Source organism: Chiroxiphia lanceolata, chromosome 13, assembly GCF_009829145.1.
Source record: "Chiroxiphia lanceolata isolate bChiLan1 chromosome 13, bChiLan1.pri, whole genome shotgun sequence".
Lineage (NCBI taxonomy): Eukaryota > Metazoa > Chordata > Aves > Passeriformes > Pipridae > Chiroxiphia > Chiroxiphia lanceolata.
In genome coordinates, this window is record NC_045649.1 from 4906642 (window position 1) to 4930801 (window position 24160).

Genomic DNA, 24160 nt, shown 5'->3' on the forward strand with positions numbered 1-24160 from the left:
GGGTTTAGTCACTGCCCAGGTACTTGACACTAAGAAATTCCTCTTTGCTAAAATGGAGGTAGTTTAGGTGTTGCTTAATAACTCAGAGGAAGAGCACCTGGTAGCTTTCTGCTCTTTGGCAGGTTTAAGTGAGATCACAATGGGACAAAGACAGAGGACAAGCTGTCTAGAAGGAGAGTGAAGTGCAGTTATGTGTCTACCTTAGTGAAGTTTATCACTTTCCTGGTACCACAGCTTTAAGAGCCAGGTGCCAGAGTTCATCTCACTCCATAATTTGTATGGTTTGATGATTAAGCAGGTAGTGAGGGAACCCACAAAAAACAGGAAGCCTATTCTTCTGGAATGGGTCATTTACACAAAGCACCAGCTGGTGGAGAGATCACTGCAGCTGTATTGTAATTGGGTGGTTGTGCTGATGAATGATATATTTGTCCAGTGGTCTTACAAATAATAGGTCAAAACATTTCTGCGGGCATGTGGAACACAGATGCAAACTGGTGCTGAGAGCTGGTCAGGGGAAAACATTCAACAGAGATGAGCTTGCTGTTGTTTGTACTTGTGTGGTGGGAGCATTCAGGGGGTCCAACTGAACCCAGGGCCCCACTGCATTAACCATTAGATGTAGGTGGAGCAGGAGACCTTGGCTTCCCCTGCCCTGCCCAAACAAGGCTGGAGGAACCCATTTTACAGATAGCAAACTGTTGGTCTGAGAACTCCAAGCAGTGGGGATTGCCCCTCCTTTAATTACAATTGTGGGAGCAGATTGATACTCTGTCAGTGTCCTTCTGGCTCCTTTTCCTGTGCTTCAAGCCTTGGGAGTCAGATGCTGTGTTTACTCCAAGCTGCTTGGAAAACGGCTGGGTCCAGTGGATAGCTGTAGCTAAATATTTGGGGAAATGCTTTAAGTTCAGGCACATACTGGTTATCTCTTGGTCTTGCATGAAGGTGCAGGGTCTGTGAGGGGGCTTTTATGTGGTGCAGTTTTAAGGTTTATCACGCTGTGGGAATTCAATTTGCCAGCCGGCACCCTGGAAATCATTTTTGTTCTAGAGACAAACATTGAAATAAAAATCAAGAATAATTTCTTTCTGCAGCCCAGAGAATAATAGAAGAGATGCTAAAGATAAACAGAAATAAAACCAAACACGTAATTATCCATGTTTTAGATCCAGTTCCAAGAGGTTTTATGTGTCATCCAGCTAACTAGCTGTCAAATGCTTACACAGCTTTTTAGATGCATCTTTCTCCTTGAGTCCTGTGCTCATTGGGAGAGTCAGCAGGGATATAGGGACAGAGTGAGTGTTCCTTATGTAGTCATCCTCTCCTTGGGTTTTCCATTTCAAACCCTCCCACTGAAGTTACTCATAATTCCTCATTTAGTCTGGATATCAGTGAGTATCAGAACTCCTAAAGGATTATTGGCCACCTCAATCTATTTTTAGAAATCCTGATTTCCTTTGGGTTATAGCTAAGCCAGACTTTGTCCAGAGAGTAAACAGAACATGCTAACAGCTCTCCAACTCCTCAAACATAAACAAGTCAATAATCCATTGTGCAAGAAACTTCCTTTCAACCAAGGAGGTTGGATTGAAACCACGATACATAATCTTTGGTATTTAGAAGCTGATAAGTCATAACATTGTATCAATAAAGATAACAACACTTTCTGTGAATATACAAAAGAGAATAACACATGCAGTTCATTGCCCTCTCTGGATCTGGGCTGGATCTGGATACAGTGGTGACCAACCACTGCTGTAGGGGATGGATACAGCTAAGCTTGGCTTTGAGGGATACTGGGACTAGTAATTTTGGGACACACACAAATAAGCAAGTATGTTCCCCTGGCATTTCCCCAGCCAGCATCCATCTGCTTTGTTGCCTGTTTATGTGTTGCTGTCTTTGGGCTTAAGACTTTCAGTGTATTTGTTGTGCTGAGCACAGAGAGGTACCATCCTCTGTAGAAAATGTGGAGCCCTTCTACACCTCATGCTTAAAGTATTAGTCATTAAAAGACACACTTGACTAATTTAGTACCATGTAGCACTTGAATTAGAAAGATGTCAGAGAGGTCTTTTTCACAGGGGTCTTTAGGTCTTCTCTTGTGGTGCAAAGTACAGGTCTGGATTTACATTTGTTGGGGGAAATACACCTGAGGTCACACAGGGCATGTTGCATTTTTTTATCGTGCTTGATAGTAAGCTCTGAACACTGCCCTCATTGTGGGATGAGTGGCTCGTGTTCTCTAGTTAGCTGAGTGATGCAGCAGTGAAACATGCCAGTTGACAGCCTTTGGGGGAATGTCCTGAATTGACACAATACAGAAAGAACAGACCTGGGTCCACAGGAAAGCATGAAGCGTGACTCAAACTGAGCTTCGTGTGACCTGGATCTTCTAGAAAGGCTTGCCTATACCTCGTGTTTCCCACTGATGTTTTTAACCAGTGCTCCTGTGTCCCCTAATGAGTACTGCTGCTGGGTTAGGGGGTTTACATGTCTTAGCAGGGACAGTGCAAATGTGTTACTTGTGGAATTGTTTAGGTTGGAAGGGACCTTTGAACATCACCCGGTCCCCTCCCCACCCACACCACGCTTCTCCTCACAATGTAGGTTTTACTTTGAGGCTGTGTGAGGTTGCTGAGAGCCTGTACAGCCAAGCTGTGAAGCCCCAAACCAAGCACAGAGTTTGCATGTGGACTCACAAGTGCTGAGCTGAGGGGAGCAGCCCTGTCCCTCATCCTGCTGACCATGCTCGTGCAGCCCAGCATGCAAACACACCCCTGACTTGCGGTCAACAGTCACATTACCTTTGTTTTAGAGTTCATTTTCTACCCCGACTCCATGTTTTGAATCCCATGAATTAGGAAACTGGAACAATGTTGTCATCTGGGATTTGCAAGCACTTTGCATTGAATACTAAAACAAGCAGTGTTGGCCTTCATTCAAAAACTTTAATTTTGGATTAATATTTCCCTGGTTCTCATAGGGATTGTTCTATCTGTGTCTTCAGGAAACAGATACTTCCATGCACAAGCAGCCCTATTAATTGCAAAGGAATTGGCTGTCAAAGTCATACTTGACCTGAATGACAATACTGTGTCCAGGTTATGAGTTCCTTATCCATTAGTATTGAATATTTTTTATACAATAGCCATGGGTGAATATCAGTTTTTGTATCTAAAAGTGAAAGTTAAGGGTGAGTTACTTTTCTGTGCTTTAAAACTGCAAAAAATGAAGTTGAGAGCAACCTTTCTTAAAAGTGTGGTAAAGCCTTCCTAGTGTAAAGCACCTTTACGGCTTTGTCACCATGGTAATGATTAAAAATAGTGCTGATACAGGAGTAGGGCTTATATAGAATTTAAATTATGACATTAAAGAAATTTACAGCCTTAAATCTTGGTAAATCATGCCTTAAAACTGTGAGATCAGGGAAAAATTGTGTTGGTTATAGTTAAAAGGGCCAATGTATTTAGTCACCTAATTTATGGTCTGAGAGAGGCTGTTTTGATACCCTGTGGCAGTTCAATAGCCTTATGCTCTACTGCACAGTGAAAATATTGTTGGAAGAACTCAGCAGTTCTTTGGAGTTGTAGTTCCTGGACTTCAGACCCTCTCTTTGGTGGTTACACAGGACACACAACTGTGTATCTAATTGTTGTGGCTGTTTCTTTGCTTTCTTTATCTGAAAAACTGAGGTATTTTCACAGAACACAAAAGTTTTCATTTTTCTGCTGCTTTGAGGTGAAACAATAATTATCATACAATTAGGCCAACAATGGCTTTCTTTTCTTTGTGTTTTTTCTTTTTCCTTTTGTGTCTGTGTACAGGTCAATAATATATTGATAAGAACCAAAACTGTGGAATTAAGTTTTGCCTTTCAAAGCCTCAGGGCTTTGGAAGCATTGTGGGCTTTGATGACACACTGGTTTTTGAGGAGCTTGTTTCTTGCTTGGACAGATAAAAGGCAGCCCACAGGTTTTTGGCTGGTGGTTGGCTCTTCCCATGAAATGCACGGGTACTAATTATGGGAGACCATGAACAGGTTTTTAAGATAACTAGAGCCTCTCCCCTGCAGGACTCTGAGCATCATGATGGCATTTTAGGCCAGACTTTGTAGGGAACAGCTGCCATGTCCAAGGTGTGTGTTGATGGATTGGTGTTGCCGAAAAGAGAGATTGGTACCAGTTTGAGCTTTCTGGTGAACATAGTGAGACTAAAGATATATCTGGATATCTTTCTGGTTTCTGATGACCCCTCTCATGGTGAAGTTGATGCTTGCTGGCATGGTTTGTTCTTCTTTTGCATTTGAAAGGTAGTGTGAAATGCAGCTGTGTCTGCCTGCATGGGGCTCTCCAGTGGCATCCCCTTGCTCTTCACCTGGTGATTGATAATTCTGCTCTGTAATCTGAACAACCTCACTGCTAATTCAGGAGCAGCATCATGGAAATCTTACATGGAATACTTACAGCCTTTTATTCCCATAATGGTTACTTTTTATAGGTAAGTTGGGGGGGGGGTCTTTTAATTTTTTTTTTAATTTTCTTTTTGGCTTAAGACATCTTCATGAAGTCCATTGCCTCTCTCATTTTCCTGAACAAGTCTCAGGCCATCTGTTATCAGAAGTCACTTGAAAAGTCTTGGCCTTGTTTTCTGTTTCTGGGATCTCAGTTTGCTCGAGGTAGCTGTGCTGTCACACCAGAAGGGCATTGATCTCACTTCGGGAAGTGGAAACAAACAGATGAGGAACAGACAAGATGTTGACAGAAAGTTTTTTTTTTTTCTTTTAGTTGTTTCATGAAACACACTGGTGATGTTTTAAGAACCAGAACAGGTGAAGTGGTGCTGCTTTTGCATTGGGGAAAATACCTCACTCTTTCTGGGGGCACATTGGAGCAGGTTCATCTGCAGCAGTGGCAGCTCTTTGCCGTCTGTGCTCTCTCTCTGCGTTGGCTTCACATGAATCACTTCAAATCTGGGAGCTGCATATCCATGTCAGCACAGCACTTTGTCCAACCCAAAGAGGCTCTCGGCACCACGCTGAGATGCCAGCCTGGCTCTGAGCTGCTGCCCTGAGCAGCCATATGCACACGGGGTTTGTACACCCATAGCTGCCTCCTGCATTGCCAAAACAGCCTTTTCTGAGGAGACAGAACTCAAGCCAATTAGTGTCCAAGTGGTGAAATTTGAGTAGAAACTAGATAGTTATTTTCTGTCTTGCTTTAGCTAAGTCAGGACCGGCTCTAAATTTTCCCCTCTAGACTTGGATGCTATCCTATTCAAACTAATATTAGGTCTGAAGATAGAGGGGTGTCAAAAACAGCTGAATAAACAGGTCAGTTTGTTATTGTGTGCTTAGGTCTCGGCTCTGAAGAGGAGCAGATACAACTGCTGGAGTATGTTGTTTCTCAGGAATGCTGAACTGCTGGCCAAGAGGGATCCTTGAGTTTTGTGCTGGAGAATTGCTCCTCCGCATTATTCCAGGGCTGACCTTATGACTAATTCTTTGCAATTTGGGACTTTGAGGTCATGGTGACCATGAATTTCACCAAATCACAACTTCTCATCTGTAGCTGTCATAACATAGAGCTGCACCAAAATTATTCTTTTTTTTAGGTTTCTAGCTGCAGAAAAATCTTTTTAGGAGATCTCTTATGAAGGCAGGACAAGACTGGTAGTCTTTCCCAGGAGTGTAATTATCCTCCTGGCATGATGCATCGGGTGTGAAAAGCTAACTCTGGGAGCTGACACATGCTAAGTGAGTGCCTTGTTAAGCTGCTGCCATGGGGCCCAATTCTGCATTCTGGATGTTACTAGAATTCTTGATGTCAGAAGACCTACACGAGCCTGAAGGAGCAAAAGGGATCTAGGTGGTGTTTTAAATGTTTCTTTCATTTCTTGCTCAGTTTTATCCTTACGTTTATTTTTTCCAATATAATTAGTGTGTTGAATATCCATAATGTATTAGAGGATTTTAAAACTGCTGCTGATGTCCACAAAAGAACCTGAAACAGTGTATTGCAAGTGTCACAGCCTGTAGCATCTCCTCCTGTAAGTCTCATGTTCGTCTTGTCTATCACACCTCTTATTCTTTTTTTCCCAGAACACTGAAACAGATTGTTTCAAAATCAGGAGAAAAAAATATCAGACAGCAATGCTAGTTAAAGTATGTTCTTTGTTCCCCTCTCTTCATTCTGAAGCCATTGCATTGCAGCTGCTTACCATAGCCTGGTTCTCTTTACTGGAATATATAAGATGGAAGCAGTAGATTAGGCTGTATGACCAGAGGCAAGATCCATCAGGGACACCAGGGTTGTTGTGAGTGACTCTGAACGGGAGGTGGGCAGTGGTTTTGGGAGCACCCTGGTGATCTCTGGTCTCTCTGAGGAGTCTTGGGATCAGAAAGCTGAATACTGTGAGACTTAATTCAGTCTTGCACGTCATGCAGCAGTTGTCCAAAAGGGAAAGAAAACAAGGAAATTGCAGAGATTCAGTGGCATTTTGGTAGGCTGAAGAGTTGGAGGAGATTTGGGGGTTTTGTGCTGATGTGGCACAATAAGATGAGATATAAAAACACAGAACAAAGTATGGGAATGTTTCAGATGCAAATGCTGCTCTGAAGTTGGGTATCTCCCTGTGAGAAACTGCAAAATTCAGTGCTCCAAAGCCCAGTGATCTGAAGACAGAAATACCCTGCTTTTCTGAAGTCCCTTTTAAGATGCTTGCAAGCATCACATCAGCATCCAGTCCCTGCTCTCCCTAAGGCTCTGCAGCAGCTTTCTGACACAAACATGTTCCTCGAGCCGTGCACATCTCTCTTGCTGACGACATTGATGATGCAGGTGCACAAGAGAGAAGCCAATTCCAAAGCCATTTATGGTGCTGAAGCGCTAGAAAATCAGCAAAATAATACATTTGCCAAGGAGGAGAAAGTGAAACAGGTGTGTAAACGTCCATTTAGAAGGTTTTGCTGACTGGTGAGAGGGGAGGAGGGCAGGAAAAGCCGAGGGTGTCCACTGCCAGCATTAGAGAGTGATAAGGAAAAGGAATGACGTGGCTTTTTAATCCATTTTGCATATTTGGGAAAAAATAATTGCCTTGTGTGCTACTTGGTGCTGCCTAAGCTTACTGGAATTTCCAGTAGGAATAGAAGGGAGATGGATTGTCTTTCAGAGGTTATCTTCTGCTGGCAGTTACTACAATGTGTAGTGATAGTAGCTGCTTAGTCCCAGTCTGAGGTGGTTTCTCGGGTGGTGAGTTCTTGCGATCAGAGTTCGTACGTGCCTGAATTTACGGGCACAAATTTTGCAGGCTTGCAGATGAGGCAATGTCCTGTTTTCTTGTGATGACCAGCTCTCTCGTGCTTGAGTGGGATCTGAAGGGTGCAGTGCCAGAGCTGGGGGGTTCTGCACAGCAGGTATGCCTGGCTGTGCTCCAGGGTGGCCTTGTGCACGGCTTTTTCTTTGGCGGACCTGGTCAAAGTGCAGTGGCGATAAGATTGTGCCTGGTCCTTTTTTTCCTACACACTGTCTCTTCTCTGCAGTGGCAAAGTCATTTATTCTCACCACAGGCTGAGAGCTGGGGGATGCCAAGGGCCAGGCTCCACAGACACAGCCATCATGTGTGGAACATAAAGGTGTTAGGGGCCTGGATCAGTTCAGCTGGGTGTCAGGGGCGTTCTGTAATGCAGTGGTGGTAGGTCTCTGCACAGAGAAGCTCACAGCAAGGATCACACCTAGGTGGCAGATTATATCACAGTGCTTTTTGTCATCTGCTTTCTGTTTGCTGCATGTCAAACTCCACAGTCATACAGTGTCTGCTGTAGTTTATTTATTTAATCCTACTTTTTTTTCCCCCTGTGCACTACAATGCAGTTAGTCCACTGAAAGTTTTGGGAAGCATGGAGTGTATATGGTACATGTAAGCAGGCTTTTTGTCTAGTAGTCTGCTCTTTTTTCTTTTTTAATTGAACATAATTTCCCTGACTCCAGCTCATGCTGCATGATCTCAAATACAGGAGCATGTCAGACTCACACCCCTCTGGAAACTGTGGGTTGTGCCAGAACACTGAGATCCCGATGTCCAGACAGTGTCAATGTGGAGAATTTGCTGCTCTGTAGAGAAGGGCCAAATATGTTGCAGCAGGCAGGTCCTGCAAGAGGAGGAGGCAGTTGTGTCTAAACATGTTTGAAACCTTCCCTCTGCTGATGAGTCAGAGGCTGTTAAATTGCTGTAGATCAAGCAGGGTGTCTGCCTCCTGCCCTGATTGTGTGAGTCCAGCAACTTCTCTGTGGAGATTTTTCTCACTCATTCTGCATTAGAGATTAAAGCAACCAAGGATGGTTTGTAAGGCCCCCCCTCCTCCAGCCTGTAGTTAGGGCAAACCTTTGCTGTACATATGGGACAACTGTGTTGATCAACTGTCTTGAAGTTTTTCCTCCTGCCCAGGATAGGAGAAAAAGGTGTTATGTGATTTTTTTATGTAATAAAAACCCCCAAACCAAAACACCCGAACACTCATGGGACAGCACATTTTAGAAGATTTCTTCATTTGGGGAGATGTCACATGAAATTTTGAACCGAAGATATCAGCTTTGTCTCTACCAAGGCTTTTTGTGAGCAGGGAGTGGCTTCTGCTTCTGCTGGAGACGTATCTGCAGTCATAGTGAAATTCCGCATAGCCAAAGCAACATTAAAAACAAACCCCAACTTGGCTCCGGTGTGAAAAATACGGAACAGCAGTTGCTGTGTGCAGGATGAAAGCTGATGTTTTGCCAACCTGAAGTGTAAAGCTGGTGCTGGAACTGGGGCCTGAAGAATGGGAGTGTTTGCCAAAAGGAAATGGAAGCAGGGATGGAGGGTTTCGGGGAATGCATCAGTGTTGGCCATGCCAAAAAACGTCTCCCCTGTGGACAGGTCTGATTACAGGAGTAACCGCATTAGCCCGGGCGAAGTGCAGCTGGAGCCACAGTTGGCCTTTTGCGTTTTCTAGCTGGGGAAATGGCATCTCAAATGCAGGAATAAGGTAGAGCTGGGTTTGGCTTGGCCAGCTGTGTTTGTGCATCTCAGAGACCCGAGGGCTGTGCAGGGATTTGAGAGGAAGGCAAGAACACCAGCAGAAGCAAAGCCCAGTTTCTCTGCTTGGTGTGGTGGGAAGGTCTGCCAAAGATGACCAGGGGGCAAGAAGGAGGCCACAATTTTTGAGTTGCTTTCAGGTTTTGGAGGCACACACACTGTTTTTGCATGTAGGTTTGCCTTCAGTGTAGCTCATGAATTTCAGATATGTTTGCCCAGTGTTTTTAGGTTTCTTTTTTCCCTTGGATGGAATATCCTTCCGTTTCTATCATCTCATCTGCCTGGTTACTGAAGGATATCCTTGTAGTAGTCCTGAGCACATCAGAGAGCAGAAGTCCATGATGGTCAGTCAGGTGACAGCTGTGTGCAAAGGAGGTGGAGAGAGATATATGTATATATACATAGATAGATAGATAAGATATATAATATGCTTTGGGAGCAAGTTCATTTAGTGCATTAATGTTGCAGCTGCCCAGTGTCATGCTGGGAGGTGAGTGAGGAGCCTGCCCTGTGAACCCCCTCGTCCCACTTCCACTTTGCACTTCTTGTGCTCCAAGCAGAAATGCATTTTGTCTCTGTTTCATCCTTTTAAAATTCTGTTTATTTCAGCATTCCTTTACTTTGCAGTGGTACTGTCCCAGTGGTACCTGAGCAAAGGACAAACTGAGCTTCTGGGAAGTATCTTTGTGGTTGTTCCAGCTTGTGCATTAGTAACAGCTGAACCCATGACACCGCTGGCTGAACCCGCTGAACTCTGTCAGCTCTGGAACAGCGCTGACCTGAGCCTTTGGGGCTCCTTGCCTGGGTTAGTGAGCTCTGGAGCAAGGTGGTGAGACGCTGGTGGAAAGAACCAGGTGAAGGAATGTGGGCTGAAAAAGGGGGTCGCGGAAGATGTGGCGAAGGGGAAGCACAGTGACAAGGTGTCAACACTGGCTGGCTGTGGGCACAGTGCATGCCAGTGGTGCTTCTCCTTAGGGGTGCCTTGGTCTAACAGTTGCCTCATAGGCCTGAAGATCAGAAGACCTCAGTTCTGCTGTGGTCCTGGCTTGCCTTATGACCTCAAGGAAGTCACCTTGGTTTTCTTGTTCTTTCTCTCCTTCTTGCTTTCAGTCATCAAGACTGATCTCTGCTCAGGGCAGAGGCTGTCACTGGGTGTATTTATTCAGGGCGTAGATTCACGGGTGCCAGTTTCAGTGTAATAAATAATGGCGATTTCGCCAGGATCTTTTTTATATGAATTGGCAAAACACGAAGTGCTTTTTAGACCTTAACTGAGTGAGAATCAGAAGTGCCTAGCTTAAAACATTTCCCTCCAGCTCTCTGGCCTGTGGTGAGGAGAGCTGGTGGGAAAGTGAGGCTTGACCAAGGCAATTGCATTCAGAGAAGCAACTGAAGCAGAGAAGTTGATGCACTTCAGCATTTAGCACTGGGTAGAACGAAAAATGCAGAGAATGCCTTGACCTGAAAACATGGTAGAGAGTAAAAGTTTACTGCTGCTGTTTTGCATCTGTTTTAGAGAGCAGCACATTAGTCTTTCTGTGCAGAACTTTAGGAAGGTCATGAAGAGTTCAATTATTGCAGCATGAGCAGTTTGCAGTCCCTGATTTGGAAAAGTTTCCATAATCTCATTCTGGGCCCAACCCTTTGCCAAGATTGGGACTTTTTATAGACTTAGTCTTTTCAGGTAAGTTGGTTTTTTTTCTTCATAATGGTAAGTGTTCCAGGTAGGAACTTAGTTCCAAAGGCTTTCAATGGATCCCGCCCGTCTCCAGCTGTCAGGGAATCTTCTGCTAGCAACAAGTTAACTTTACGTATTTTTCAGAATACCATGAAGTAAGGATGCCTGCTAGTATTAAAAGCAGAATATGGATCTAGCTGAGTTCTGGGGATGCCATACCCTCTTGTTTTCATGAAGATAAGGATCTAATAGAAAAAAAATGCCAGCAGGTGGTGCTTCAGAATACACGATGCACCTGGGCTTTGTGGGACAGGCCAACATGAGTGCTGGACATCACAAGCAACTCTTCCTGTTCCTTGTTACGCAGCATTTTAACAAAATGTTCTGCTGCAGTGGGAAAACCATTCCTCCCTCTCTCTCTCTCTCTGTTTTGTTTTTTCCTCTGTACATTCGCATCTAGCAAGAGGCACCTCCACTTTACATAAACACCCTCAACACTGGAGTGTAACACAAGCTCGTGTCAGCCGTCCCCGCAATCAGCTGGGGAGGAACCTCCATGCGGGGGCTTGACCTTTTCCCTCTTGCTGGGACTGCCCTCGTTGCTCAGCAAGAAATAAACAATTGCTGGCATATACACAGCCCTCAAAGGCAGCGCCTGCTCCTGCAGTGGCTCCAGCTTCTCCCCTAAAGGAGCAACCACTTTGTGGGCTGGTGCGTGGTAAAGGGTGAAGAGAGCTAGAATTTAGCAGGCTTTAGGAATTAGGGTTGGCCATTAATTTTTTTAATGTAATGAAGACAGTATTTGCTGACGAGGAGACAGGTTGTCAAGAGTACAGAACGTTCCCTGTCCAGTAGTGGCAAAGCAGGGATGAAATTTTGTCATCAAGAAGGCTAACTTCATTTTTCCCTTTTTGGATCAGGTGTGCTGCTTGTTTTAAAATGCTCCTAATGTGAAAGGTCTTCCTAGGGCTGAAAAAGGCAAATGTTCCATGCTAACCAATTTTATGCATTAGAGTCCATTTTTCTTAGCTGTTGACTACATCAGTATTATCATTCTTGTCCAAGAAAGTGGTGTATGAGCAAGGACTACAGGATGAGGCCATTAATGGAGAGAAAAACATAGGAAAATCTTACTTTAAAAAGCTGAGGGTTTCCTAGGCTCTCCTGAACTCTCTGTTCAGAGCAGTGTTCAGGAGCTTTTGAGTACTGATGGTAAAACACACTGCTTATAGATTTTTGTCACTCTGGTAAAGTAATTTTTCACATGTGGACTTCAATTCTTTCTCCTCTAAAAGAGGATTGAGACTTAGCTCTTTGAGTTTCTGCAAGACTTAATTAATTAGAGTGATTTGAGAATGAAGGATGCCCTGTCAGTGTCACTTATTCCTTGTGCTGCATCTTCTGGGTACTTATTAAATTCAGTGGTTTTGCATTTAAAATCAGCATTGCAGGATTTTGGAATGACACTGGTGGTGTGGTATTGGCTGGTCAGTAACTAGGAGGGTCAAATTCCAAGTTGGCATGTGTTATTTTCACTCACATAAATTTTCACAGGAGCTGCTGCTTCTATCGAAGTCCCAGTGAAACTGGATCCCTCCCTTGCCCCCCCAGTATTTTTCTTGCACAGGCCATTAATGATAAATGTTGTGTGAATATTTTCAGCAACTGAAGGCATCTTCTACACCTACATGCAGGGGGGATGAACTCCTTGCACATGTTGACGTGTCTGTTCTCCCCTACAGGTCTTTACCAGGCAGCTTTGTTTTTAAGCTCGTGAGTGATTGTTGCTCCTTGCTCTGGAGTCAGCGCAGGTAGAAAGGAGCAGATGGCTCAGTGCTGGCTAAGTGCTTGCTGATACACAGCAAATTGCTTCTGTAACCCTCTGATAGGTTTCAGGCTTTAATTGAGGCTTTCAGCAAGGCGCTCAACAGTGAAAAGCATTCTGCTGAGAAAAACATCAGCGTAACCATGGGCAAAGGTTCAGGATAGCAGAGTTCAATCCCCTTGGGGATGGCTCCTCTATTCATTTATTTATTTATTTATTTTCTGCTGCTTTCCCACCATCATTCAAGGCTTCTGTAACGTTGTCTGCAGATTACAGCTCAGTCTGTCAGTGCGGCGCAATCCTTTGTGCTGGAAACGTGAAACAGAGACTGATAAGTTTGGATTTTGTGCTTGCAGCAGACTCGGTGTGTCTGCAAAGGTAGCTGTCCCCTGATGCTCCCTTTGAGTCCCCGTGTGCCTGCTCTGAGCAGCAGCTTTGGTAGGTCTCCCTTGCGTGGCAGGGAGCACAGTCCCCACTGTCTTCCCTCTTATGTACGTCAGCATCATCAGAATTTTAACTTTTAATGGACGTCTTTAAAAGGGAAAGGAAAACTCCCTTGCTCCTTCCTCACCCCAAGCAAGAGTGGATTTGACAGCGGAAGAAAGATATTTGTGGTGGAGTTGTCTGAGCAGCGTCCTGTTGGGCAAGAGTTTCCTCCAGCAGCTGCCCCTGAGGCTGAAGGAGCTGCTCTGGAATCGAGTTGTAACTCGCCCAAGTAAAGGGTCAGTCCAGGCCAGGCAAGAAGGCAATAACCCAGTGGTCGAGCTCTTATCCTCCCCCCATATCCACTCCTTGTCAGCTTTCAATTCTACTTTGAATGGGATTTCTTCACAGTACAGGACCAAGGAATAAATTTCAGCATGGAAATTGTATCTGTTGAGCCAACTTGGTTTAGTGTCCTCAATTAGTCTGAAAGGACTTGCTTCAAGTTAAAAAACTGTCTGGTTGTCTTAGAAGTTTAGATTTTATTTAGTGCTGGAGTGGGTCTAACAAAAAGACCCTAATTAAAGGTACTACCTGAATAAGAGAAATTAAATTCTATGATTCAAGTTTCCTAAAGAGTCCAAGAAATCTCTGATGATGGTAGAAGCAGTGCTGGTAGCTTAAAATCACTGCTGGGCCATCTCTGCCCCAAGGAGATCAGAAGAACAAAGATTTTTTTCTCTGTTCTGAAATCCCAGACACATTCGATAAAGTCTGCAGCACGTTTTTATGTTCCTTTAGCTTTTCAGTGGCTTAAAATGCACTGGAAGTGTGAACTACACTGCCAATGTGCTTTTGTACTTGCATGAATTTAATTAAAAAGATAATTGGATTGCTTTATCAGCCTTTACATGTCAGCCCAGTGCTGCCCTCCTCTCCCCCCTCTTAACAGCATTGACAAACCCAAGGCATCTGAAGTCTGTATTTTTCTGCATTGTTCTCTCTTGTTTTGGATAGGGTACAGAGGTGACTGTTTGCTGTTGAGCATTAGATCTGCTCCACGGGGGGAAGGAAGTGGCTGATAAGCAGAGAGCCAGCCTTGGTCAGATGGTTCCTGCTGGGGCTGCCCTGGGCGAGTGCAGGGGGAAATGCCCTGGAGCCACAAAGCTCCAGAACAAAACAAACCAAACCGACCCTTTGCAACATCCTCTGCTTTATTGCACCAATGTACAGCCCAAAATGTGCAGCTGAACCTGCAAGCTGCACACACAACACGGGCAGTTCTTGTGATTTTCCCGGAAATGCTGCTGAGGAATGTTAAGATCCACTTTTAGTGCAAAACAGCAGTGTTTTCACGTAAACAGAGAAGTGCCCAGCCTGTGCTGTAAATAAACCTGAGGATGTGTCCAAACTTCTTGATATCCCTTTGAACAGAGCACCAGGCTCACACACAGAGAGGAGTAGAAGGGCACGTGAATGAAACACAAGTGGGGGTCTGTCAGTGCAGAGCTCCTTCCCTGCACAGGGGCCGTGAGGACCCTCCAGCGCTGCCCTCCACACCACCCACCTTGGCAAGCCCCTCCTGGTTCTAGTGAGCCCTTCCTTTTTTTTTTTCAGGAGTAGCCTTTTAACACTCATCATTGTTTTCCTGCGCTTCTGGAGTACCATCAAGCCACCTCTGGGAATTTGGGAGGGTGGGTTTTCTCTAGAGGATACCATTTATAATACAAAGCAGCCTCTGTTCCAGTTGTTTGTGGCAGCATTGCAGCTGAGGAATAAGAGTTGCCCTTTGCTTATCCAGCTGGTCTGTGCATGGAGCCATCAGTGAAACAGGTTGGGCATGGCCAGCAATAGTGCAGGGGCAGGCAGAGGACTGGGGCAGATGGAGTTACAGAGTCAGGAATGCTGTTCTTGAGGGTGGAAGTGGTGTTGCTTGGAGACTTCACAAGTTGGTGTCTGTTAAAACTGGAGGGTGACAGCATGACTTTTCAGGGTACTTCAAGACAGAAAAGAAAGCCTGTGGGTCTGCTGGAAATTTGCACTTTGATAAAATTGATTTTTATTAAATTTTGAATGTAAATTCACCGATTAGCCGATGTAGAATAAAGTATCTCTGCAGTGACGTTTTGATGGCTTCTCTCTCTCCCCCTTTCTTAAAGACTCCCTTTAAAAGAACCTACAGCTTTATAAACAATGCAATAGCAGGTATCTGTTATTAGCCTAAGGAATAAAGTGTTTGCAAGAGGAGATGGTGAAAAGAAAGATGCTCTGGAGTTAAAAGAAAAAAAAAAAAAAATAAAAAGAGTCATGGTTTTCCATTGTTTCCACAGAAGAAATCAGTTCAAACGCACAAGGTTTTCTTGCCATTTTAAAGTTTAAAGTACAGCCTCTCAGCAACCAGAAAAGGCAAAACTCAAAATTCAGAGCAACCCACTTGGCAGTTGCATTATAGGAAGCCCTTTCCTGTTTCTTGCAGAAGAAGATTTACAAGTACAAGAAGGTGCTCAGTAACCCCAGCCGCTGGGAGGTGGTGCTGAAGGAGATCCGGACGCTGGTGGACATGGCGCTGACGTCCCCACTGCAGGACGACTCCATCCACCAAGCACCTCTGGAGATTGTCTCCAAACTGCTCTCAGAGGTATGACCTCAGCAGGGCTCCTGCAAGACACTGTCACGTGTAGATGAGAGACAGTTAAAAGCTTGTGAGTGGGTTTTATTTTAACTTGGGCTGTCAAAATTCTGCCTGTGAGTCTGCTTGTGACTTCTGCTGACTTGACTGGAATTTGCACTTGCTGGGGAGAAGGGAAATTTGACCCATGCTGTTAGGTAGATTTCTAAAAACAAAACAAACCACATTTCTCTTGAGTTTGTTGGTTTGGGGTTTTTTGTTTGTTTAATTGCTTCGTTTAATATTTATGGTAAATTTATTATGGGTCTGATTCTTGTCTAATTTCAAGTCAGTGGTAAAACTCCCCTTGACTTCTATTCCATTGGCTTTGCTTCCATGACCAGTAATTCTTATATACACACCAATAAATTAGTCATGCAGCTATTTTATTATTACTAGTTCTGTTTCAAATATCTAACTTTTCATTAACAGAAAATGTAATGCCAAAAAAGTTTTTCATGTCTTAGTTTTGATTTACAAAGATTTGATACAAGCAAAAAAAGTTACTATCTGTTTTTCTTACAGTAGTCAAAAGTCTTAGCAACTCAGAACTTGGTAATTTCTGGATGGATTATCTACTGAAAAAGCCCAAAGCAAACTGTTCTGCATAGGTGACTTCCAGTCGATTTATTGGCTTTTACTGGTACCACGTTTAAAGAAGGGATTTCAGGAAAACTGCAGCAGTTAGTTTATTATCCACAAGTGGTAACCAACACCACAACAATCCTTTTATTAATTTTTGTGGAAACATACGGCTTGCCTTAAAACCTTTTTAAGAAATGTATCACTAGCTTTAGTTTTCTAGCTGACTGAGACCTCCTTGGGCATCCTAGTGATTGCATGCTCAGCTTTGATGGCTGGAGTGACTTGAATCTCAATGGGCTGAGGGACAAATGGAAGCTTGGACCACTGCTCATAGCAGACAGTTTACCACCTTCTTTAGGAGAGTGATTTTAATTCGATGATTTTTATTCAGAAAATAAGCAATTTTAGTCTTGAACCTTTCTGTTTGTGTCTGTGGTAGCTGAGAACTGTGTGTGCTGATGTGCCAACTGAGAGTAATCTTTTCTCATTCATTGTTTTCTATTCAACTCTTCCAGAACAACAACTTAACCACTCAAGACCAGGAGAGCATTATTGTGGTGAGTATCCTTCTGTTGAAATCTGAGGATAAATCAGTATTGTTTCATGACACTTCTGTTAGTGCTTGTCTCTACCCCAGTGAAGTCTCTGCCCCAATGAAAGCATTTCCACCAATGCTGGTAAACTTGGGCAGCAATCAAAACCATTTGTCTATTTTTTGTGTGGCTTTGTCATTCCTCTTGTTTCATAGAGGAATCACAATAAAGCTTTCTCATCAGTTTATATGAAAGAGCACAGCATGTGAGTGTTAATAGTCTCCCCAAATGGCCCCCTTGCTAGGCTACATAGAGCAATGTTCATATCTATATATGTGCTTTAAATAGTCAAAACCCATCATTTGCAGATGTGCCCTATAAAACCCTGAGGCTTAGTAGTTTCCTGAGGGGCTGATGCTACCATATACAGAATGTCTCCATTGCTGATTGTATGTAAGCAAGTGATTGTTGTTTTAAGTGTGGATATGTGTCACTACAGTTTAACCCCCTGCTTACTTGATTTGTAAAAATAGCCTCCTTGAAATTTTTCTTTTCTGTAGGTTATGTTTATTTAGACATAGAAATAAGTGAATCAAATAGCAGCTCTGTTCCTTGTGAAACAAAATACAAAATCTCAACAATTTATCCGAGATGGAACTTGGTTCCCCATCACTGTAATTTAATTTCATTCTCTGGCAATTTCCAGGAGATTTTCCCAGTAATCTAATCTAGAGCCTCACCACCACCTGATTGTATCACATCTCCATGGCTCTTTCTGCGAAATGACAAGGTGGCAGGTAGCTGCCAGTAGGTGTGAGTTGTCTTTATCTGCTGCCTAAGATACCATTTTAGATGGAATCAGTCACTGAGATAGGTGTCTGAAGCGGCATTTGCTTTTCTTTGTAGGTTGTGCCCGAGCTATTAAGGAGGTGGCAGTTCCTGGGCATTCAGAGCTCACTGCCATTACAGAGATAACCAGGCTATTCTTGGAAAGTATTGCTAATACTGTGTATTTATGTGAAAAGTACACAGTGATTTGCCGTGCAGATGGAGCCAGCTTGCCTTCTCTAGATGGTGCTGGAACAGATCAATATTCCAGCCAATCCCTTCCTGCTCAGGACAGGGAGGCACATGTTGCCATAGCTGCTCCTGACCACGGCACTCATAAGGAAAATACTGGAAAAGGTGCTTTCAGGCTGTTGCTCTTCCACACTGTATGTACAGGCAGAGCCATGACTTGCTTGAGCGTCTCTGTTGTGGTTTGGCAGGTCCCATAGCAAACACTCCAAAAGATGGATTCAGGGAAGATCTCGAGCTCAGGTGTTGGATGGGGAGTGAGGATATTCTGCTCTGACTGGATTGGTGTTGTGTTCTCCATCAGCCCACCGTTTCTTGGTTCACCACCAGAGAGGAATTGAACAGTTGCAGGAGGATGGCACACGATAATGAACAGAAAGTTCAAAGTTTTTGTGCATAACCAAAACAGAGCTTTGCAGATGTGTTGGGTTTCATTGTTGAAATTCCCACTAATCTTGACCTGTGTGTGTGAGAATGGCTGTTGTGAAACACAGCCATTGCAAGCAGACTCACAGGGCTGAAACCCTTACGGAGATGAGAGGGAGAGCAAAAACCAAAGCAGTAAAACTCCAGATGCCATCCAGATAAAATATCTGGTGTTCAGTTCCTTAATACAAAATGTCCTGGCTCCTGTATTTAGTACCTTACTTTTCAATGGGTACTGGGAATCCCTTTAGCTGAAGGCTGGAAAAGCCAAAGGCGCCATCACATAGAGACAGTGTATTATTCTAGTACCATTTTCTGATTTACAAAGGAAGTAACAGCAACATAAATTCATTACACCCTCAGTGGCAGGTATGACCTCTAATGTATTTACCCAGCATAAGCACATTGGTTTGCTTAGCAACAAAGGGGGAATAGCGATCTCAACTTTCACAAAGTTAAATGCTTGATTTGGATGAACAGGGTCCTCCCAGGTGAGAACAGGGCTAGGTCACTTTTAGTGGGCTATTTCTCATAAAAAGAGCTCGAAATCTTCCATAAAAGATATGTGTGTGTGTGTGTGTGTGTGGTGTTTTTAATTTTTTTCTTTTAGGGAAGTGTTCTAACTGAAGTAGTGAGCCAGATTCATCCTTGCCTTATTACATCTTAAAACAATTGTTCTGCTCCTGTTTTTATTGAGACAATTACAAAAATCTCCTTTGCTGTGGTTTATGTATTTACACGGGTGTAGTTAAAGGCAAAGTTTTCCAGAGAACTCATGGCAGAGGTGGTTTTGAGTTTACTTGTAAAATAAACACATAGCCCTCCTCTAATTTCTTTGCTTATGCTTTTGTCCTTTTCTAAAAGTGAGTTGTTTGCAATATGCAGTTGCAGTCCTTTAATTGAATTTTTCTCTCTTTTTCCTTTTAAAGGCAATTGCACCTTTGCTGGAAAACAACCATCCTCCTCCTGACCTCTGTGAATTCTTCTGCAAGGTATCAGAACGGTTTTGCTTTCTGAAATCTCACAGTTGTAGTTCTTTGAGGGGGTGGTTGTTTTTTTTCTTTAACTCCTTGCCTCCTGCCCGAATTGATTTCGGTTTTTTGGTCAGCATCCAGTGATAGTGGAATAGTTAACAGCACCATTATGATAAATAGAACCATGTGCCTTAGTACATCAGACTGTTTTGTCCTGATACTGTGTAAGAGTTAAAGGTTTCAGACTCCCACACCTCAGTCTGGGTACAGGAGGTGTCCTACTGCATGTTCTCTTTGGCTAACGCAGAGATCATTGGATCTGTGTTCAGATGAGGTGGTAATGTGATGTATAACTCAGCCCTAATGGTATTATGTCACTGGGACTTAATAAGGACCTATCCTCTTCTCTGGTAAATCCATGCTTGTGCTGCATTTTGCATCTTTTCCATAAACTTCTGGGTACTTTGGATTGCAGACCTTGTGGATTTGAAAGTACTACTTTTCCTCTAGGCCTGTTTGTGTTTCAGTTTCAAGTCTGCTTAAACATGCTTGCTGATGACTGTGTATGCATCTGTCAAACATTCTGGATGCTGCTTGTAATTCCCATCCAGAGTTACTCATCAGCTGCTTCTTCCTACAGAAATTAAGTCAAGTTTCAGAAACTTCTCTAACTGTTGCATTTTTATAAGCCACTTGTAGGGTCATATCCAGCCTTGGACTTGAGGCATTTTTATTCTTTATTTGGGGTTTTTTTTGCCTTTGATCTCCATCAGAGATGGGCACCTGATTGTCTGTAAATGTGTGGGATGGGCTGTGTAAAGTTGTAGGAATGGAAACAGGTTTTTAGGACTTTTCAGAACTGAAGTGGACAAGGCTAATGAGAGGGCAAATTTATCTTCAAAATTGACCCTGCCTTGAGCAAGGGGTTGGACCAGATGACCTTCAAAGGTCCTGCCCAACCCAAATTACCCTGACTGATACATTTTGATTGTATATTTTATCCTGTGATGGGAGAAATCCATCACAGGTTTTTAGCCTGGATCCCAAGGAAAGGAGGTTTGTGCCATTACACTGCCTGTGTGTACATATCTTCTTGCCCCCCAACCCGTTTCAAAACTGTTGGCAAGCTTCAACCAAATTTGACAAAAGGGACGTGAGTCCCCAAAATGCTACATTCCAGTGAGTTTTGGGAAGAATGGGAGCTCTTGAACCTGTATAGTCTATTAGATGCCAGCAAATTCATAGGAGAGAGCAGTGTAACCCAGGAAAGGTTAATTTAGCCCTTGAATCTTGTTAATCTTGGGGTAGTCCATGCATGGGGCGTGAAGCCAGGGGAGACCCATCTTCATAATTTCTGCAGCTCACAAAATGACCTGTTGCTCGTTCCAGCACTGCCGAGAGCGCCCGCGGTCCATGGTCGTGATCGAAGTGTTCACACCAGTGGTACAGAGGATTCTCAAACACAACATGGTGAGTGCACGAGAGACCTGCCCCCCCCAGACTGTGAATGCTGTGTGTAACTGTGTGTTACTTTGCACTCAGTGGGATTTTCGAGAGCATCTAAGCAAAGTATTGTTTTGAGGGGCATTTCTTTTGGCAGCAGTGACAGCATATGAAGCTCGAGCTCTCTCCCACCTCTTGGTACCCTTGTTTACTCCCCACACACCATCCTTGCAGTTAAAATAGTTTAAAATCAAAAAAATAACAAAATCAGAACAGAGACTTCGTTGATTTTGAGCTAGGGCTCTCAACATTTTTTCTTTAAGACACCCCCAGCTCTCTGGATTTCTATTTTTTTTTAGGCTCGTGTCCAGTGAGTTCTTACCTAGCTTTCCTGAATTTCTTTATGCTTTTCTACTATTATTCTTCCTTTTCATTGCAGGATTCATGTACTCATTTTATAACTGTTTTCAACCAGGCTTTTCTCTTTTCATTGCCAATCAATTCCTTGTTAGTGTTCGAAATAAATGCCAGAAGATTGTCCTGCCCTGTGGAGCAGATTTTCCCTCCCCATCCACAAACTCTGAAGATATTCAGATATACAGATATTCTTACATGATCTGTATTCCTTCCCTGAGAGAGTTCTGGGTTATTTACCAGCTCTCCAGCCTTTGTGGCATATTAAATTTCCTGCCATGATTTTTAAGTTGCATAAAGAAATCTTACTTCATAATGCTGTGGCAAAGACTAAACAAATAAGTAAAATAAAATATTTAAGACAGTTGACTTGGCAGTGATCTCAAGGATGAACCTCTGTAACTACATAATCAACTTCTTTTCACTAACTGATGTAATTTTAGAGACCATCTGCTGTCATGCTGTGTGCAGCATAAACCCAGTAGAAAACAGTTTGTATTTCTTATTTTTACAATCTTATTATTTAACTCCCTGAGTTTACAGAACTAGGTAGAAAGCCCAAGATGGCAAAAAGGTCGTATTCCTGGCTCTGTGCCTGCACTCTGCAGACATGTAAACATTTTTGAATATTCTGTAGCGTTCAATGAAATATTCTGTAAATGTTATTCTTGGATTCCAGACTGATTTTTTTAAAGCATCCAGAGCTCTTGAGGGGTCTCAAATAAAATCTAAATGCATAGTGTAATGCTTGTATTTGGTTAGCTTCAGAGAATTGGGTATATTTACCATACTTAACATTTGCAGATTGAAAATCAACATGTCTGTACCGCAGCGTGTAGTCAGGGAATTTATGGTGTCATGTATTAATTGGAGTGGATTTGGGCACTTTACCACTCTCCAGGGACTTCTGTACTGAATAGTCCTTTAGAGAATGTGTGTGTGTGTGTGTGTGCACGTAACTGAAGTTACATTTTAGGGGGACGGTATTGTTGGCAGGAAACTTCACCATCTGTGCAGCTCAGCGTCCGTAGAGTTGAGCTGGATCTCTCCACCTTTGCCTCTCATTTGTTCTGTGGCCTTTGAAAATTCCCGACAAGTTTCGTTCCACGGTTTCCTACCTATAAAACGGGGAAGGGGTGTCTCATTTGTCTATGATTTTGAGATCTCAAAAGAACAAGGATGGCTTTTTGTCTTGCTGATACTGCTGGTTACGTGCAGGACCGGAGGCTGTTGCGTGTTGAGTTGTTTGGGGAGTGCTCAGCAACCTCCTAAACCTTTGGATTTCAGCTATTTGTGGGCTCAGCCCAAATGTTTGAATATAAGCACTATTTTTTTTTTTAGCAAACAATATCAACAGTGTGTATTGTTCTGTACTTGATATGCTGACAGGGCATTGTATTATATTTAGAGAGATATTTTATTTTACAGGGGTCAGCAATGACATCCTTTTCACGACCTCTTGGACTTGCATTATAGCTTCAGTTAAGACACCCACATGGGTTGAAAAATTTCATAGGCAAATTGCAACTGCAAGAGCTCTTTTGCAAGGCGTGTTCATGGAATTATGCAAATGTTGTGTGAGGCACACATGGTCTCATGCCCTTGGACCAAGTCTATTTGCTCCTACCAGAAGAAGTTGTTGGAAGTTTAATAATTTTAGTTGTAATACCAAGTGTGGAATCGCCCACAGTCCCTTTGCTGGGTGAAGCTACCAGGTAGACATTCAGTACTAGCAGAGTGACACTTCAGGTTGAAGGAGACATTGTTCAGCCTAGGCTTGTTTTCACACTTTGGGTAATTTTCTCTAGCTGTTAAATTTAGGAGATGTTAATACAGGTTGTGCTACAGAAGTGCCTGAAACCAAAATGAGTTAGCAGGAGGTTTCAGTGCTCTGGGAATGTATCATCCCTTTTGCAGACCACCACCAGTTCATTACCACTGTGGCATTTCTTTAAGTTGCCATGAAGTTTGTCCACAGGCAGCTGCTGGAGGGATAACTGGGGGTGCTTGTTTGTCCTCAGAGGACCTTGTTCACCCCTTGGAAATTCAGTTCTACAACACCTGTGTAATAAGGTTACACCTGTGCAAATGTGAAGAAATGTGCTGTGGAATAACACTCACCAGACAGCAGAACTTACTCCTTTCACATCTAAAAATAGCAGGTGATGTGAGGAGATGCAGGATTTCGGTTTGCAGGTGCCTTTCTGACTGCAGAATTTAAAGAATATGACTGTTGAGCTCACCTGTCAGATTCATGTTGTAGCTGGAGTAAAATCCCTGGAGAAAAAACTGACCTCTGGTTTTACATTTGACTGCTTATTGATTGCATGCCCAAAAGATTTTCTCTAAAACCAGGGTACATATGATGCCAAACATGGACGTATAATATTATTTTTGAGTTTTACTTTCAAAAATCTGCAGTGATAAGTGGAAGCAAAAATGCAAACCAACAACAAAAAATGTTCAAAATGAAGGTATAAAGTAAAATGTACAAAAGAAACATAAGTGCAGGTGGGATGTTTTGTTCTTGTTTCATTAAACATCTTTTTTTTTTTTCTCAAAGTGGATATGGGGAAAGAAGAGATTGGAAAGCATGTCTCTATTAGTGGGGAGAACATTACTTCAGCATGCAGCAATACTGTCCTCTTGAAGCATAATAGCAAAGCGAATTCAGTTGGGTTTGAGTTGATTTCTTTTGAAAACCCACAGTTTGGACGTACATTCACCATCTTCACCGGGTCTCTCCTTTTTGGACAGGATTTTGGGAAGTGCCCTCGGTTGCGGCTGTTTACTCAGGAGTATATTCTGTCTTTGAACGAGCTGAATGCTGGAATGGAGGTGGTGAAGAAGTTTATTCACAGGTTAGTTGCATTTAATTTATGGCATATGTCCAATCCTGTGTACGTGGTGTGTTGCTTCTCCCACATCTGCTTGTCCCCTTACTGGCTGTTAAGAGTAGCTGGTGCTTTTTTGGGACTGGCAAACAGCAAATAAATTGAGTCCACCAGGCAATGTTGCTGAATGCTCTTTTTAAAAAAAAAC

At 43.2% G+C, this 24160-nt stretch overlaps 1 protein-coding gene across 1 annotated transcript in view; it reads left to right on the forward strand.

Moving 5' to 3' along the window:
* The window catches only part of CMIP (c-Maf inducing protein), a 133213-nt gene that overhangs the window by 82917 nt on the left and 26136 nt on the right, over positions 1–24160 (forward strand). Inside the window, exons 4-8 of the mRNA XM_032701189.1 lie at positions 15475–15636; positions 16767–16808; positions 19217–19279; positions 20651–20731; positions 23876–23979. Of these exons, the coding sequence (XP_032557080.1) occupies positions 15475–15636; positions 16767–16808; positions 19217–19279; positions 20651–20731; positions 23876–23979 (452 nt within the window). The remainder of the gene's footprint in view (positions 1–15474; positions 15637–16766; positions 16809–19216; positions 19280–20650; positions 20732–23875; positions 23980–24160) is intronic.